This window comes from Anser cygnoides, chromosome 20 (assembly GCF_040182565.1).
Source record: "Anser cygnoides isolate HZ-2024a breed goose chromosome 20, Taihu_goose_T2T_genome, whole genome shotgun sequence".
NCBI lineage: Eukaryota > Metazoa > Chordata > Aves > Anseriformes > Anatidae > Anser > Anser cygnoides.
The window spans coordinates 637,410-655,231 of NC_089892.1; the positions used below are offsets into that span (position 1 = coordinate 637,410).

Below are 17,822 nucleotides of genomic sequence, written 5' to 3' on the forward strand. Positions count from 1 at the left end.
CAGACAGAAGATGTGCAAGCTGGTCCCAAGGAACATACACATGCAAAACAGAGAATAAACTGATTAAAACAAATTTTATTTAACAATTATATTAAGAATACAGACTAAGTTATCACACAATGAAACTTCCCTTTGTAAAATACAGGAGAGTCATCTAAAATAAATACAAAAGGTAATAACATTCATTAGATTAATGCACAGTAAATTCACTTTCAATAACCCAACAAAATGCATAGCATCTTAAAAAAACACTTTCCAACTGCATAAAAGGTTTCTCTCACGTTTGTATGATGGCATTCAAAACTGTCGCTGTTTAGAAAGAATTTCACAATAAATGACCGTAACATCCAAACTGTTTGGTTTCCCTGTGTTGAATGAATTGAGCAGCACCTTACTGAGCTTTTTAATTAACAGAGGAACACCCCCCTACCTGCAGCGCTGCTGGTCTATGGCTCAGAACAGCTAACTGACACCGCTCGGCTGCCCCGCTGCCGGGACACCCCGTCTGTTCGTCAAGGCTGGAGGCTGAGGTAATGCTTAAACGCAGACACCTGCTTCAGGAGGGGGACTCCCCCGGCAAGGGCCTGCAGGGCCCAGGGCAGCTCTGCAGCGTGCCCGGCCCCATCGCACGAGGGCACTGCTGGGGGACGTGGCCGTGCCGCGGGGCTGGGGCTCTGGGCGCCCTCGCCAGGCGCTCAGTCCGCCAGCAACGCTCCCTTGCCGTGAGGCGGGCACAGCAGGAGTTTTACTTTCTTCTTATTTTAAAAACACAGCCAAGCCGAGTGTCATAGGCACCATTTCACGCAGCCATCTGTGCCGTGTGCGGTTTGAAAGATGGCGAGGCAGGGCCACAGCAGGCCGGCCCCGGCGCACCAGCACGGCGTGGCACAGGCGGGACGGGCGGCAGGGCCGCGTGCGCCCCGTCCGGGGAGCCGCCGCCGCGCCTGCTCCGTGGGACAGCCGCCGGTGCGTGGGCAAGGCCTGGGGCGGACGGGCCCACGCGATGTGGGGTGAGGGCGAATGTGGGCCTAGCCAGCTGAGGAGGGCGCCGCGTCCCGACCTCCCTCGGCTGCGGAGATTTTCAGGGCCACAAGGAACAGCAGGCGCCCAGGCTCCTGGACGCGCTCCCTCGCCACCAGCATCCACCTTGCAGTGCCGTGCCCAGTCAGCACTTCCTACAGGCTCTGAGGTCGCAGGTTCGGTTTGAGGAGTTCAGGAAACCAGCAGGGGCACGGGGCGGGTGTGAAACCCAACAAGCCCAAAGTTACAAACTACTAACAACGTCCTACCACACAGAAGGCTCACAAGGGATCCTTTCCTACAAACACTGAGGGCAATCTCAGTGACAGTCAAAGGAACGAAGTCTGACAAAGTTTATTCCTATACAACTACAGCTACGAGATGCTCCCACAGGAAGACATCTGCTAAGTCAGTCCACACTTGAATTTTACCACAAAGTTCACGCTTTACATTACTTTCTGCACTAACTTCTTGCCTTTCCATAATTAACACGTTAGACATCGCCGTCTGTCCTGGACGGTCCACGAGTCATCTTGGTACGCTCTTTGCTGTGGGAAATCCAGGAGGCAGCACGTCACTACTAACTCACATCGGAAGGTATATTTTACAGCAAGTAAACCCCTCACTGCTGCTCTTCTGTCTCTGTTGCAGAGATATGGATCTGCTGGATAATTTGGCAAACTAATCTCTGCATCAGCCACAAGATTAAGCTACCTGGTGTCCAGTTTTGCTCTAGAAACAGAAAGAAGGTAGCCAAACACATTTGGTAAAGCTCTGCAAATCCACTTCTGTTGCTTCCCACTGACACATCCCCGCCCCTTATGCCCCAGAAGGCTTCTCCACAGACATACATCAATATCAGGCTGCCTGAATATTTACTGCCCGGACCAGTGGTGGCACACTTGCCTATTCGACAGGGAGGGCGGAAGATGCAGAGGGATGCTTGTGCTGGCTCTGGCACATTGCTGTGAGGATGCAAGGACCAGCCTTGCAGTGAGTTACTGAGAGTACAAAAGTTACAGAACAGCAAATAGAACCTGCCTGTGGAAATGCTGATCTGATGCCCACGATATGTGGAATTCAGAGGTGCAGCAGGAAAGCTTACTAGAATCGGTGGACTGAGAAGGTAAAATCAGTCACCCTGTGCTGTGTGTCTCATGGTGCTTCTGAGTATTGACTCTGAGCCCTCTCACTTTGGAGATGTCCACAGTTTTCTAGCCTCTGGTTAGTATGTCTGAGAGCACAACTGGCTTTCAGCAGCTGTAGCTCTTTACTCAAAACATCTCTACTGCACTCATACAGACAGAACTGCAGTTGTACTGTTCATGCTTTCAATAACAGCTATCTTTGAAGTGCCATGGTGCAAAACCCCGCTGTAAAGACCAAATTTATCTTCCAAGTTTCTTTGCAGATGCATCCCTGAAGTAGTTTTGCTAGGCCAGTGTAAGAGAAGAGACAGTGAGAACCAACTATACAAATATATCCCGAAGATTTCTTAGATGCTTGTCCCAGCTGGATGTCCTGGCAGCATTTTGAGCCATCCAGTGTTTCTTGTAGGTCACTGAAGAGAAAGCTGAACTTACTATCGCTAAGAAGACCGAGCAAGTGCAACTGTTGCTATAAATACTAAAGCATCAGTTTTATCTCCAGATGCTCTAAGCTAAATCTCATGGGAAGGGACTCAAAGCTATGCGCCCGTTTTCCCAAGACATACGTAGGAAGTGCTCGCCTGGATGCTGAGCTTGGCAGCTACCAAAGCTGCTCCTCACTGTGGCACAGTCAGTGCAGGAAGCACAGGAAGACGCGGATGGAGGAGGTGCTCCTTGTAGCTGTCTCCCTATCTCCTGGCAGCAAAAACTGCCCCTGGAGCTCTGCAGACTCTGCACTGGCAGCTTAGCACTAGCCTTGCAGCCCTTGCTTGCCCACCATCAGTAACGGGGAAGGTCAGCTGTCTGCAACTCCGTTGTCCCAAAGCTATGAGGAATGCACTGCTGCAGTCAGCTTCGACCTACCTGCAGTGTCCACTAAAGGAGAAGCTATAAGTGGATGCCACAGAAAACTACAGAACAAATTACAAGCAGAAAAACAGAACGACAAAAGATGGATGAGATGGGCATACTACTACAGCGTAGAGTGGATTTGAACTTCAAGTGAACCTGAGCCGAATGACCAGGCTGCCATGGTATGTTCATTTGTTGATGTCGGCATCATCAATCTAGCCTTTGTGAAGCTTGGCAGTGAGGTCTGGCTTTGCTTTCCTGCAGGATAAATAAGAACTAAAAATGGTGCTGCAACCTTCAAGTAAATGAGCACTTCCAGGGGGTCAACCAAACCTTCAGTTGATGCAAATGACATAGCTTTAACTCTTTTGACCAAATTATGACACACCTGCAACCAAATCTGCCTATGCTTTCAAATCGCACAGCCTTGCTTTACAGAGGCAGTTTTAGAAAATTATCACCTGATTAGAAGAAGTTGAAGCAAGTAACTGGAGTCAGGCTATCCTGAATGTTAAGGTATATTGTGCTCATTATCCTAGAGATATGGTATGGTGCCTTAAAATCAGAAATGAATCTTTGGACAAGAAATATTTTACATATGTACAAATAAAAAATACAAGCCGACAGTACAAAACCTACTGTTAGTTACCATTCTGTCCAACTACAAAATACAAGATCAACCAAAAGCAGTGCAAAGCAGGTCAGGGCATACATGTGGCCCAGACCGAGAGCGGCAATACTGTTATTTGTTACTATGGCAATTGCGTTTCAATAGGGTTAGGTAATCAGTATTTTACAATACAAAAAGTTGTACATTTGAACACTTAAAAATTGCCATTTTGCTGCCATGATGTAGTTTTGTTCTACAGCAGAGACTTGAAAAAGCAGCACAGAGTCAGATGGACATTCCTAAATAACTCATTACAGCAACTGAGTTCTCCAAGACATGCATTTGACTCAGAAGTGAGCTAAGGTCACTGATCACAAGGAGGCTGAGGTCGGGTTTAATGCATCAACTCTCATCCTGCGCTACGCCAGACTTCAGTGCTTCCTTCCACGAGTGCAAAGGGGAACAGGCACATCTCTTCTGTTTTAGCAGCTCGCGGGGCAAAAATGAGGAAACTGTCCAAAGTAACAGACAGGTGACAGCATCTGCCTTGTCAGCAGGGCCACAGCTCAGCAGGCAGCCGCAGCAAGGGGTCAGCGTGACATTGCAGGGGTCTTGCTGGCTTGCCGTCAGCATCCAGCCCAGAAGGACACATGGGACGTTTGTCACTCGAGGCCCTGCCAGACACACGGACACCCTGTGCAAAGCAAAGGTGCTTCACCTCAGAGACCGCAGTGCCGCTCGTGATCTCTGTGCTCCTCCCCCTTGCCAGCAACTGGGGATAGGGCCCAAAGCAGGTCTGAGCAAGTGACCCCGGCTCCAAGAGCCTACAGCACAAACGAAGACCACAGTCTGGGGTTGAACCTGGCCACGGCAGAGTTGCTGCATGCCCAGACCTCAGCGGAGGCCAATGAAGTGTCTGCCACGGCTCGGTGCTGCCTGCTCAGCGACGTGCGTGGGGCGACGAGAGCAAAGCAGCCAGCTTGGGCAGGAGGTCTGGAGTTTGCTGTTAACCGGCTGTTATCTTTTACTCTTTCTCAGGGCTCGCTGCTGAGCATTCCCGATTGTCTGTGAGCTCACAGCTTGCTGTTCACAGGGCTTCGTTACAGTCTATTGTTTTTGTGACTGTCCTGCAGCAGGGTACATGGAAATAGAAGCAACCGAGAGACTGCCAGTCAGGCTCTGAGTAACGTACTCACGTGGAGACTTGTCCGCAGCAGCGTACAAGGGCGAGGGCAGCTGCCGAAGGGTTGCACAGTCCAAATGCGTGGAGCAACGTGTGCGGGAGGAGGCGGTGCAGCGCAGGGTGGGTGGCGATGGCTGGACGAGCAGAGCTCTGCTGGCAGGGCCCCTAGCGCCGCATCCCGCTCAGTAGTATGCACGCACACGGCTGCTCCGGCGCCGGCGGCCCCCTCAGGACGGCGGGACCGGCGGGCACCTGGTGGGGCTGGGCGGCAGGCGGGCCGCCGCGCTCTGCTCCGTCCTGAAGCTGTAGTCGTACTGCGGAAGAAACGAGACAGGGAACGGTGGGGCACCTGCCTGGCAGCACCCCGCAGCCCGTGCCCCGCACGGGGTGAATGCGACGAGCAGAAAAAACCGGCAGGACGGCCCCGGCAAAGGCATCGGCTGCAGCCGCATCCCCCCGCGCCGGGTCGAGGCCGTGCCTGCAGAGCCTGCCTGTCGCAGGGAGAGTCTGCTCCCCTCCCTCAAACCCTGCGCTACCGGGAACGCGACCGCGCTGCTCCTCCCCACGAGGCAGCCGGCCAGAGCCCGGCGCGGGCCTCGCCTGCCCCGCGGTGCCGGCCGCCGTCGGGCGGGCGAGGCGAGCGAGCCCCGACCCCCGCGCGGCCGCAGCGCAGCCCACGGCGCCTCGGCTCCGCCCCGCTCTCGGCGGGGCCGGGCCGGGCCTGGCTCCGCACCTGCGGGACGCGGCCCGCGCACGCGGCGCCCGGCGGACACCGGCAGCGGGGCCCCGCGGCGGAGCGGAGCCGGAGCCGGAGCCGCCGCCGCCGCCCGACGGGCGCCGCAGCACCGCCACCTGCCGGCCGCCGCCCGACGGCCGCGGGGCCGCCCCCGGGGCGCCGGCCCGGGCCCGGCTCCTCCGCCCGCCGCGGGCTCGGCGCTCCCCGGCCGCGCGGTGCCGGCCCCCGGCGGCCACGGGCGGGGCAGGGCGGGCGAGGCCCCGGCAGCCGGGACCCGGCCCCAGGCCCCCCCGCAGCACCGCCCGCCGCCCGCCGCGGGGCCGTGCAGCGAGGCGCCGCGGCACTAGGGGGTGCTCGGCGACCGGCTGCGGGGGCACCTGAAGCCGGCGAGCGCCTCGCCGCGCTCCCCGCCCGCAGCCGGCGCCGGGGGAGGAGGAACCGGGAACTGTCGGTGGCTCGGCAACCGGGGGCTGGGCGCCGCCGAAAGCGCGCGGAGCCCCCGTTTTGGAGGAACTACGCAAAGCACGCGTGTGGCGCCCGCGTCGCGTCCTCCAGCTGAAGCTGTGCGGGGAGGTCGTGTCAAGAAGTCGTTCTTTTTCAAGACTGCCTTGTAATTGGCAAATGTGACTTCATTAATTTCACCTCAATGTCATGATGTCACAGCCAGCAGCACCAGCCCCAAGCTAAATAAGCACTAAGCATCATTTTTCAACACGCAAACACATAAAGATGTCAGCTCAAACTGTTTACTAATTAACACTTAAAAAGACACAAATTAGATATGCGTGGCTAAGAGCAATTATAATCAAGACGAATTTCTCTAGTCATTTGGGAACTGAAAAAAATGCCTAATTGCTGGAACCAATGTTTTAAAAACTGAAATCATGCCAGTTAGCAAATATGTTCATTTAAAGAACATTTCATGTGACTACACTCTGGAGAATTGACTACAAACACGAGAACAAGGAAAAAGATTTCTGTATAAAATTAAAATTTTAAGCTCTTTTAGATTTACCACTTCTTCATTAAATATATTTGCAAAGAACAGCCTACGAAAACTTGTAGCAATTAAGTGGTTAAATGAACTGCCTTCCTTGTCAGTTTAAAAAGAATAATTAATATTAGATGCTCGCTTTACTAATTAGATCCTCTCCAGACTTTTAGCTCAACGCCAAGCTGAAGTGAAGGCTCGGTGCTCTCTGCCAACATCCCGTGAGCAGGGCAGGCCCGCGGCAGCCTGCCCGCGCTGCTGACGGCCACGCGCTGCGGCACGACCTGCTGCTGCGGCTGCGCCCAGCCCCGCTGCCCACGCCTGCACCGCTCTCATCAGGCAGGGACCATCGCGCCTGCCTGGACGCTGACACGGGCAGTCTCCCTGCCCAGGACACGAGGACCAGCAAGCACGGTCCCCCTGCAGCCCTGCAAGGAGAGGCTGCTGCAGGGGCTTCTGCTCCTCTCTGCCCTGCGTCCACCGACATGACCTTGGGCGAACTCAGCTTAAAACCTTCTCCGCCCTCTGCTCCCGCTGGGCTTCATCGCTTCATACATCCCCCTAGCGCACGGCCGTGCAGTTACCGTGCCTGGTGCAAAGAGATGCGGCCTGAGCGCGCCGTCACTTCAGCTGCAGGCTGGGTGTGCGGTACAGGATTTGCACCCTATTTTCATTGATTTTCCTGAAAGGGTGGGGTCCTTTCATTTGGCTCACTTCACAGCTTGGAGGATGGGTGCATACATCTGCAAATGTGGCGACAGAGAACAATAACTCTTGGAATTCTTTGGGAATATTTTTGAATGGCATCTAGCTCCAGGGAAAACGTTCTTGCTGCTCTGGAAATCCAGAAGATTTGTTGTAATGGTGCTATTGCTTGCAAGGGAAATAAAACCATGCGGAAATTCACAATATTTATATGCGCAGCTATCTATGTGCAGACAAGATGCTTCATCAAGGAATACAGGCTGCATAATTATACTTTTCATTACTCCGAAACACACACAGCCTGTAATGGAACAGGAGGGTGTGGGGAGAACCAGCAGGTATCAGCCACTCTTCCCACAGCCACACCAGTGTGGCCAGTAGCGGTCCCCACACTCTGCAGGCCCGCGAGAGGCTCAGGAGAGGGCTGCAGGCAGCACACTGAGCTGCCCAGACCTCTCCATGCTTGGCAGTACGGAGAGGGCAGCAGCAGGAAATCTAACGCCACTGCGCTTCCCCTCTAGCAAAAGGCACCTGCAGCTGACTGCTGGCGAGAGGGGAACAGGAGGCAGAAGGGCTCGGGGCCGTCAGCCCTGAGCAGCTGTTCCCCGAGCACTGGGCTCCACGTGCTCAGGACACGCTGGGGCTGCCCAAGCACACCGTGGCGGTCCCCAGCAGGACAGCAGGCGTGCCACATGGCAGGACCGCAGCGCCCGAGGCAGCTGGGTGCTTCTGCCAGCGATTTCCACACTTGGGCAGCATGTTCAGAGTCACCACCACACCGCTCCGCTGTGCTGACGGATGCCTGAAAAGCTCTGGCAACCAGCCACCTTCTTTTCTTACTCAGGCAAAATTTCAAGGCAGGAAGAGGAGACAGATTTTGTGACTTGCCGGTCAGAAGTGGTGTCCCTCAGGGGTGGGTCTTGGGTCCGGTGCTCTTCAACATCTTTATCAATGACACAGACGACGGAATCGAGTGCACCCTCAGCAAGTCCGCAGATGACACCAAGCTGAGCGGTGCAGTCGATACAACAGAGAGAAGCGATGGCATCCAGAGGGACCCGGGCAGGCTGGAGAAGTGGGCCCATGAGAACCTCATGAGGTTCAACAAGGCCAAGTGCAAGGTGTTGCACTTGGGCTGGGGCAATCCCAGGTATTTGTATAGACTGGGAGAAGAAGAACTTGAGAGCAGCCCTGCGGAGAAGGACTTGGGGGTCCTGCTGGATGAGAAGTCGGACATGAGCCAGCAGTGCGCGCTTGCAGCCCAGAAGGCCAGCTATGTCCTGGGCTACATTAAGAAAGGGGTGGCCAGCAGGGAGAGGGAGGGGATTGTCCCCCTCTGCTCTGCTCTTGTGAGACCCCACCTGGAGCACTGCGTGCAGGCCTGGGGCCCCCAGCACAAGAAGGATGTGGGGCTCTTGGAACAGGTCCAGAGGAGGGCCACTAAGATGATCAGAGGGCTGGAGCACCTCTCCTATGCAGAAAGGTTGAGGGAATTGGGCTGGTTTAGCTTGGAGAAGAGAAGGCTCCGGGGAGACCTCATTGCGGCCTTCCAGTACTTGAAGGGAGGGTATAAACAGGAGGGGGAACGCCTGCTTACGTGTGTTGGTAGCGATAGGACAAGGGGGAATGGTTTTAAACTAAGACGGGAGATTTAGGTTAGAAATTAGGAGGAAGTTTTTCACTCAGAGTGGTGAGGCACTGGAACAGGTTGCCCAGAGAGGCTGTGGATGCCCCATCCCTGGAGGCATTCAAGGCCAGGCTGGATGCGGCTCTGGGCAGCCTGCTCTAGCGGTTGGCAACCCTGCCCAGAGCAGGGGGGTTGAAACTAGCTGATCTTTAAGGTCCTTTTCAACCCAGGCCATTCCATGATTCCGATTTAGGAAACTGGACCCACAACTGGAACCAAAGCGCAGAGAAGCCAAGAAGAGTCTGGAAGTACTGCTATCCTACCTTCTTACTCTTTGCCTTTAACCCTGCTGGCCTGCACAAGAGACATCTGTGACCAAGGATGCTCAAAGAAACAAATGCTGCTGAGAATCTTCCTCCTGGTCTTAGACATGCACCTGAGAAGCAGCTCTTGCAGAGCAGGTGGCTCCTCAGCACCATGCAGCCCAAGTCATGCATGTGCCAAAATGCTCCCTCGGGAACACAGTCTCAGTTTGGTTCCTGCCTGTTCCCTAACCTCCCGAAAGACCCACATTCCCTAAAAATGCCAGTTGTTTTTCCTGGTAGCAAGTTACCTTCAGATCCTAACTGAAAAATTATGATGTAGTTTACTTTATACTACTTAGCTGACTTCATTTGCTTCCTGACACAAACAGCACCTTGCTTGTAACAAACACGTTTTGTTAGTAAAAGAGAAAGAAAGGTTAAATAAGAGAGACATCTGGAATTAAATGGAGGCCAGCAGACTTTGCCACTAGATTCAACATCTAACACTTCTTTACCTGGCACAAATCACACAGGTCTCTAATTCTGTACTTACTGTTTGACTCAGCACTGACTTCACCTACCAGCAGTGACTTGGGAAAGACAAGACCTTTTCCACAGGGGGGAAAATCTTACAAGTAAATGAACACAGATCTCATGACACTTCTTAGTGCATGGCTGGGTACTTACCTCCTTTTCGATTTCTGCAAGGGTTTTGATTGTGATGCCCAAAAGATCAACTGGCTGCATCTGGTGGGAAAAAAAAATAAAAAAGAAACAGAAATGCCAATTTTTGTTGCTGTTGTTGTTTTGATTTTGGTTTTGTTTAAAGTCAGCAAATACTCTATCACCAGAGATTTAGAGGCACCATCTGTAAATGCATGCATAATCCTATTTCTCAGTGCACCACAAGAGAGAAGCAGCAGAAGGCGGTTTAGGGATAACAGCTCTAATGCCTTTCTCCCTAAATGGGGACAGCTGACACTCATCACAGTGTCACTTTAAACAGGTAAATCTTTAGCCTTCTCCCTGCCATGGGACAGTTGTTACTGGAACATGCTTTGTAATACCCCATGGATTTTGTATGGCCACAGCACGCAGGTGTGAGTGGCACCGGCTGTGGAAAACCTCGATCATATTGACCATATGGTGGCAATGGTGTCTAAAGGATCTGAAGGAAGATTAGCATGACCTAATCTTTCTGCATTTGTCCTCGCAGCAGGGGCCTCCAGCTTTCTAGGAATAATGTCCCATAAACAACCCTTGCAGAAAGCAATGGTTGTGAAAAACCACATCCAGCTGCACACACAGCTTGTGTCAGTGAGAAAAAGAATGCATGAAGCAGGAGTATGATGTGAAAAATCAGACACAATTGACAGTTCTGTGGTTGCTGTAACAGCATAATGTAAATTATTTTAAAGAGATATTGTTTTAGGGATTGGATGGATTAGAGAACCGGTAATGGGATGCAGAGCCTTTGAGCTCTGCATCACCAACTTAAGATAGTGCTAGGCCAGTGATGCCCAAAAGTAATTCTGAACTGGTACTGGGGTGGGTGCCCGTTGTGAGGCGCAAGGCTGCCCTGCCCAGGATGTCGGTGTCACCGGCTGCAGTCGCTGCCGTGCTCAGAGCTGAGCGGGCAGGATGCGGCACCGTGCCCTGCCGCTGGGCAGCTCCCGGGCATGCTGGGCAGGACCCTACTCTGCAAGGGGAATTCACTCAGAAACATGCTCTATGTGAAAATAACCAAGCATGTTTTGCTGCTGCAATTGAGATGCCTGGGCTTAAATAATCTCTTAAACCAGAGGGCAACAGCAACGCTAAAATCATTTTTCTATCCCCGTTTCTGTTCCCTGGCACCCCGCAGAGGTCCAGCTGCGGTGTCATCAGGATGCAGGCACCTCCTTAAACTTTCCAGGCTGGAATCGGTGAACAGGACGGCTCAGCCTCCCGCAGAACTGGGTTTCTGCCAGCGTAGCCATGGCAGCCCCGCTGCGGGGCACCACAGCCACCGGCGCTCCACGTGCAGGATCACCGGCGTTCCTTCAGAGCCGGCAGCTCTGAAGGATTTAGGCGATGCCAGTCGCACTTGGTGCGAGCAGAGAAAACAGGGGCGTCCCGCCTTGTCGGTGCTCCCCAGGCAGTTGTCCAGAGACACTCCTGCCACCAAGGGCCTTTTGGGCACTGCATCTAGCAGCAAGGCGGGTGGGAAAGGGGAACCCTGCCTCGGCCGTGGTGCACGCGGACCAACCCGCTAGGGACCACAGCGCTCGTGCTCAGGCACCTTGTGTGCTGCGGCCAAGCAAGGGCAGCACAGCCTGGGCCCCGCTCGGAGGCGCCCTGCCCTGCTCCTGGCTCTGCTCCCACGGGGCGCGCAGCACGCCGGGGGGAGCCTCGCGGCCGCCTGCAGAGCAGCAGCTGGGCGGCAGCGCCAGCAAGCACTGTGCTGTTCCTGCTGCCTTCAGCTTCTGGGGTGCAAAAAGTCAACCTGTAAGGTTGACTGTACTATGCTGTCTCCACAACAGGTTAAATTTAGGAGACCTGAGTATTTGCAGCTTTCTTTAAAATCTAGACTAGGAAATTAAAAGTGTTTCCAGTGCACAGCAGGTCAAATCACCACTCCTATTTTTAATGGCATTAAACCCTCACCTCCTGGGAGAATTCAGTTTCAGAAAAGATCTGGCAAAAGCTGCTCCCACCCTACAGGAAAGTATTCTGAAGTGCAACCATGGGTCATCTCAAGCACAAGGCATGTATTAGATCATACAGAAGAAAAGGTCCCAGAAGCTGGTAATTTGTGTCAATGCTATGTGATCGCTCTCCATGAAAAGACGAATTGCAGACATGGGAAGAAGAATGAAGGTAACTCACCCCTTCAGGAGCACAGGCAAACTTCTCTGAAATCATAAAAGGTACTCCATCCATCGCTGTAAGGGACAAAGCAAGCGAAAACGTCACATTTCCAGCTCACTTCTGACATGCAGCTCCACACATTCACAACAACATATCAAGTGTACATGGCATTGACATTTGATTGATACCTCATAGAAGTTATTGCCAATCTTTTCTCCCTCTAATCTCCCAGTGTTTTCTCTGTTCAAGACAGCTGGGTTAGTTCCTACCAAGTCAGGAATTCGATAAACCCTACCTACTCTACCCACATATAATTTCATGGTCTCGGTTTTGAGTCTGCTTCCAACTTGGTCCTGCTGCCAAAAAAGGACAGCATTTGAAACTGAAAACAAAAACTAACAGTTTAAAAGGACAGACATCTATTTATCGCTACCACACAGAACGACCTGAGCTAACTTGGTGTCCTAACCAGAGGAAAAGGAAAGTACCTGGTTCAGATAACTTTCACGTTTCCAAATACAAAGCAGTAGGTAGGCACTGCTGGGCAGAACCAAAGCAAGCACCTCCCCATACCTGGCTGCCACCACTGGAAATTCAACAGCAAGCAATGGAGCTTGAACAAAATGCACACCACATCTGGAGGACAGAAACCAGTGAAGTAGCTGGAGAGACACAAGGACATGTCACCGTGCTAGGCACTCTCTGTAGCACCACCATAACGATGTTAAGAGGATTTTTTCTATTTATAATGTCGTATATTATTCTTAGATATTGCAACAATGTTCAGTGTTTTTGTCTTGTTATCACCACCTCGGAAACTTCACAGAAATCCTCCCACAGGACATGTCGGTACAAGTGAACCACTTATTTTTAAAGCATGTATCTCTACAATTTCCACACAAGACTGAGAAGGGCACATTTCGAAGGCAGAGTGCAGCCCCAGATACACATGCTTTATCTCAGTTACACCTTTAAGTCTTTAAATTTCTGCTCTTAAAGAAATAAAAACTTCAAACTGGAGCAAGTTTAACCCCTGAAATGCCCTCAAGTAATCCTCAAATAGGGTTTTCTTTCACAGAGTGTGTGCACGAACCCTGCATTTCCCTACTTGCTGTTTCCCAGCTGCCACCAGCACCAGTGAGTTACCACGTTAGTGTTTTAATAACGGCTATTTAAGAATACTTAGCATTTTACACTCACTTTGTATATTTTCAACTTAAAAAACACAAAAAATCCACTCCACTGGAATAATTTCATTATCAAAGGTGCTATGTGGCAGCTGCAGTGTTACATGAAACAAAAGGAAACAGATGAAAAGCAGCATCACAAAATCCAGGAAGTTTTGAACCTGAAAGACCATCTGCATTTGTTATCCCGACAGAAACCTGCTTTGATCAGTCACACGCCAGCTTTTGTAAAGTAATTTAAGGAATAAGCCATGGTGCGTTTGCATGTTCCCCTCTTGCCACCCCCGTAGCACTGCCTCCACCGGTCCCGAACACTTCAGTCCTGACAGAGCTCAGAACTGCAGAGCAAGGCAGCAGATGAAAGCAGGGTGTGCCAAGGGCTCAGCAGCACAATTAGCACTCTCCTAAACAAACGAGCTTCAACAGAGCTGTAATTAAGCAGGCCTGTAATTAAGTATATGCCCTTTATCATAACGATCATGCTTAAAAATGGCATGATGCATGGAAGTGTGTTATTAATGCTGCAATCCCAAAGCGTGGGGAGCGTGCATCGAGCTGGCGTATCGGGCCTGTCACTAGGCTGCTTGTAAAATACATTAAAGGGAAGAATCGGAAAACAACAAGCTCATTCAACAGTTCCTTCCACAGCCAGGCACTGGAGACAAGAGGATTTAAATACCCACCAACTGGGGAAACTTTACCCAAATACGCTACCAGGCTGTCCTTGCAGGCTGCACCACCAGCCCCGTGCTACGCCAGGCAGTGGGGGCAGCCTCCTCCCTGCGGCTGCAGCCCCCGCGTCACGGCCAGGCTGGGTGCAGTGGCGGTACTGGTGCAGCTGGTGAGGGCGGCTTCAGCGTGGAGCATGCTGGAGGCAGACGGCTCTGCCGGGGGCACCGAAGCACGCGGGCAGCGGCAGCTCCTACTGCCTCAGTGCTCGGGGGCTGAACTATGGCCCAGGCCGAAGTAGGTGCTTCAAAGGACATCCCCCCATTCCCCACGCCTCACCCTCAAAGGTGCTGAGTGGGGTCTTATTAACGCTTGGCGCAGGAAGAAAGAGATTCAAAATTACTGTTACCAAAGTAACACATTTACAACTTCAAGGATGAGGCACCTGACCTCCTTTTAGCCATATAAATCCAAATCCAAGAAGATTAATAAATGCAGTGACAATTAGTTCCACCAAAACGCTGAACTGGTATCTGTTAACGTCTCTGTCACACTACGCCTCTCCTCAGGTTTGGAGAGTGCTTGGCACGGGTCCTACGCGAAGCACTAATCTGAACAAAAACCATCTGCGGGAGAGGAGCGCTCTCAGCGGCGGTGCTGCCGGGGAGCGCTGGTGCTGCGCGCGGGGCTCGCGTTCTCCTGACACAGCCAGGCTGCAGCACCGCCGTCTCCCAGCGGTTAGAGCACAGAGCGCACGGTGGCAGAGCACGTTCCATCGCTGCCGGTGCAGCAGCGGTGCCCAGCCCTGGCAGACATCCTCTCCACGCACAGGACCACCTCTCCACGCCCCTCAGGTGGAGTACAGCCACACGGCACGAGCAGCGACACCGCAGCGATGGGGCTGCATATGTGCGAGCACACGCCATGCATCCAGCGCGCCGTCACCCCACAAAGAGGGAAACACCCCGCTCCAGGGAGCAGCCCCCAGGGCTGAGCACCCCCACCGGCAGGCAGGTGCCATAGGAGAGCTCCCCCCGCTGCACCATGATCTGCCGGGGGTGTCCAGCGCCAGGGCCTGGGTGCGAGTGCCGTCGCTCGCTCCCAACGCACACCACGAGGCAGCGTACAACTGCACTTTACGGCAGACAGTTAATTTCATAATAAAGTTAAATGAGACCGGAACTGTAGGAGGCTTTTAATTCCATGTCTCTTGTTCTGATGTTGTGCTGTAAATAAACAGCAGCAGCAGCCTGTGATTCCTTTCTTTTTCTCCTCCCCCCCCCACACCTCTCTCCACTGTTTTTCAGACGCTCCTGGCAGTCTCTGATGAGAGAAATACTGCACTGAGATGCTGCCCGGTGTTAATGTTTTCACATCAAAACTGACCAGCTACACTTTGGTCTGGAGCTACAATTCTAGTTTTAGTCTGGCCAAGAGCTGTGCAACGCTTCTTAGTGCCCGCTGGTGCCTCTTTCAGGATGAGCAGCCAGTAACAGAAGGGGATAAGAGGAACTGGTGCTAACAAATGATAAAGTAAAACTCTCTTTCCAAAGGCAAAACGTACTGATTCAGAACAAAAGAGGTGGGTGAAGTCCCCTTTTTGCAGCATTACTGCAAGTAGCATTACTCATACCACCACGTGAGTAAGCTCATGTAATAACCCATACAGGTTTTGACATTTTTAAAAGGTTGTAACTTTGAAATGTTTTTAAAGATCTATAAATTGCCTTGCTCCTGTCACTTAAAAGCCTCTTTACACAGGTAGACATAGATTTTCTTGCCCTTTGTTGCTTTTCCACAGTTTTCAGGCTTTGCCCATCTGGCCCCCTCTGAGTTCCCACCTCACGCCCGCCTGCGAGCCTGACCAGGCGCTGTGCACAGCTGCCGCTTCCATAAGCCAGGACAACAGCATGGGACACACCTCGCTTCAAAGGATTTTGACTCTTCTCATGCCTTACTGGCCACCTTTGCTGTATTTTGGGTCCAGAGAGCGCCGCCTGCCCTGGCGGGGTGCCCTCGGGCCACCACTGCCTATCCTGCCTGCAGGAACGGCAGCCAGCGGCTCCCACCCCCTGACCCTGGCAGCTCCCTGCCCATTTTAACTTGTACAACAGGCAGAGAAAAGGTCTAACTAATTATCAGCATCAGGGGCCCATGGGAGAGACGCCAAGGCCAGGGCTGCACCGGGGCTGGCAGCACAGCAGGGGCAAGCACAGCCAGGGCCTGAGCAGCGGCCGCTGCCACGGGGCGCCTGCAGCCCGCACCTCCGGGCGCACGAGGGAGGTGACGGAGGCGAAGGCGCACGGCCCCTCGCCGCTGAGGCTTTGAGAGGAGCTGCAGCGGGGCAGAGCCCCGGCCACGCGCCTCCTGCCACCTCCCTGGCACGCAAGGGCTGCGTGGCCAAGAGCAGCCGGAGGGCCCTGGCAGAAAGCTCCGCACCGCGCCCCTCACCGCGGCCGCAGGGCTCGGCCGTGGGCACCCCCAGCACGGGGCCACGGCCGGGCAGAGCTGCGCTGCGGAGGGCTGGCAGTCCCGGGAGGAGCAGCTTCTCCCCTCCACGTAATTACAGCTACAGCATCTGCAACAGATTAGGGAGGTGCCTCCACCGCTCGCTCTCCAAATGGAAAAAAATAAAAAGGGAGTTCAGACAGAAAAATGTTTCCAGTGGCTGTTTATTGTCTCTCAGGGAGGAACAGCTCCTCCCTGAGGGTTAGAACCAATTAGCTCATTCACTGGAATTAGATAAGAGTCAAAAGGAGCCGACTGCCAGAACTGCACTCCTGCAATCCAGCCGTGGAGGGGAGCATCTCCCTGCGAAGCCCTGACCGAGCTGAGGGGAGACTGGGCTGGTGGCACCACGCAGGACCGCAGGAAAGCACGTCCGGCTTCTGCCTGGTTGCTGCTACTTCATCATAATTTACTAAGACTTATTATCAGCCTTTAAAGGGCATGCCACAAAACTAGGCTCTATAAATACAACTTGTTAGCTCACTTACAAATTCGCTCTTTAATATGAAGAAGTACTGTCACCCTCCTCTAAGCGTACGATAGATGCTGCCTTCTGTGCTGCAGACTCCAACTAAATCTCAGTTGTCAAATTAGTAATTCATCTTTCTAGAATAACTATATTTTTAGCAAAGCTACCAGATTTAAATAATCAGACCTGCCAATGCTACCCTAATTTAAACATGCTGACGAACTTTCACAGGCAGCATCAGTTAACATAATGAGTTTCTGGATGACAAAGAACTTCAGACTGTAGTTCTCTACACTACCCAGTGTAATAAGCACTTGTTCTTTTCTACAATGTACACATAAAAGAGGAATCTAAATAATAATTGCTGTAATTATCTTGAAAAATATGTGGTGATTAATGGTGATTATGAAAATCTGTATAATTGCTCATTGAAATCTCCACTGATCAGATGCTTTCTTGAAACAGCCATTAATGAAGAACCTAAGAACACAAAAAGCATCAAAACTCAAGCCAAGCTCCTGACCATTTTAAGTGAGGATACGATTTCACACACACACGCGGCTCAGTTTTAACCCCTCCTGTGAACTCTCCACGAGAGGTTTTAAGATGCCCACGATGTTATGCACATGTCACTGCAGTTCAAAGCACGAAGTTCAACCTGTTATTTATGCAAATAATTAATTACTCTTGTATCCAACTAGCAGTTTGTCATGACACATTAATGACTTGATAGACTTCTATGAACTAGTGAACACAGGACAGCAGAGCGCTTTTATCGTCATTTAATTTAAAAACGATCCTGTGTGAAATTATCTAGTCGTGAGTGATGGAAGCATAAAGAACAGACTCAGCAAAGCTTCTTTTGGATCATTGCTTTATTAATGGTAACGTCAGGGAAATGAAAAATGCTAACATTGTCATATTTAGCTCCTGGGTATAGATGAATAGCTGCCTCAGTGCTT

The 17,822-nt window shown here is 52.2% G+C and overlaps 1 protein-coding gene across 12 annotated transcripts in view; it reads right to left on the reverse strand.

Annotated features, from left to right (window-relative positions):
• The window catches only part of MVB12B (multivesicular body subunit 12B), a 67,603-nt gene that overhangs the window by 862 nt on the left and 48,919 nt on the right, over positions 1-17,822 (reverse strand). For 6 of the 12 annotated variants that reach the window (XM_048052916.2, XM_048052932.2, XM_066981044.1 and 3 more), the window contains 3 exons: positions 12,046-12,101; positions 9,865-9,924; positions 6,280-8,462 (listed from right to left, as the gene is read on the reverse strand). In XM_048052916.2, coding sequence (XP_047908873.2) covers positions 8,082-8,462; positions 9,865-9,924; positions 12,046-12,101 — 497 coding nt within the window. In that variant the 3' untranslated portion in view covers positions 6,280-8,081. Of the gene's footprint in view, positions 1-55; positions 5,128-6,279; positions 8,463-9,864; positions 9,925-12,045; positions 12,102-17,822 lie in introns of those variants that run through there. The other 6 variants (XM_066981043.1, XM_048052952.2, XM_066981041.1 and 3 more) reach the window with 2 other exon arrangements.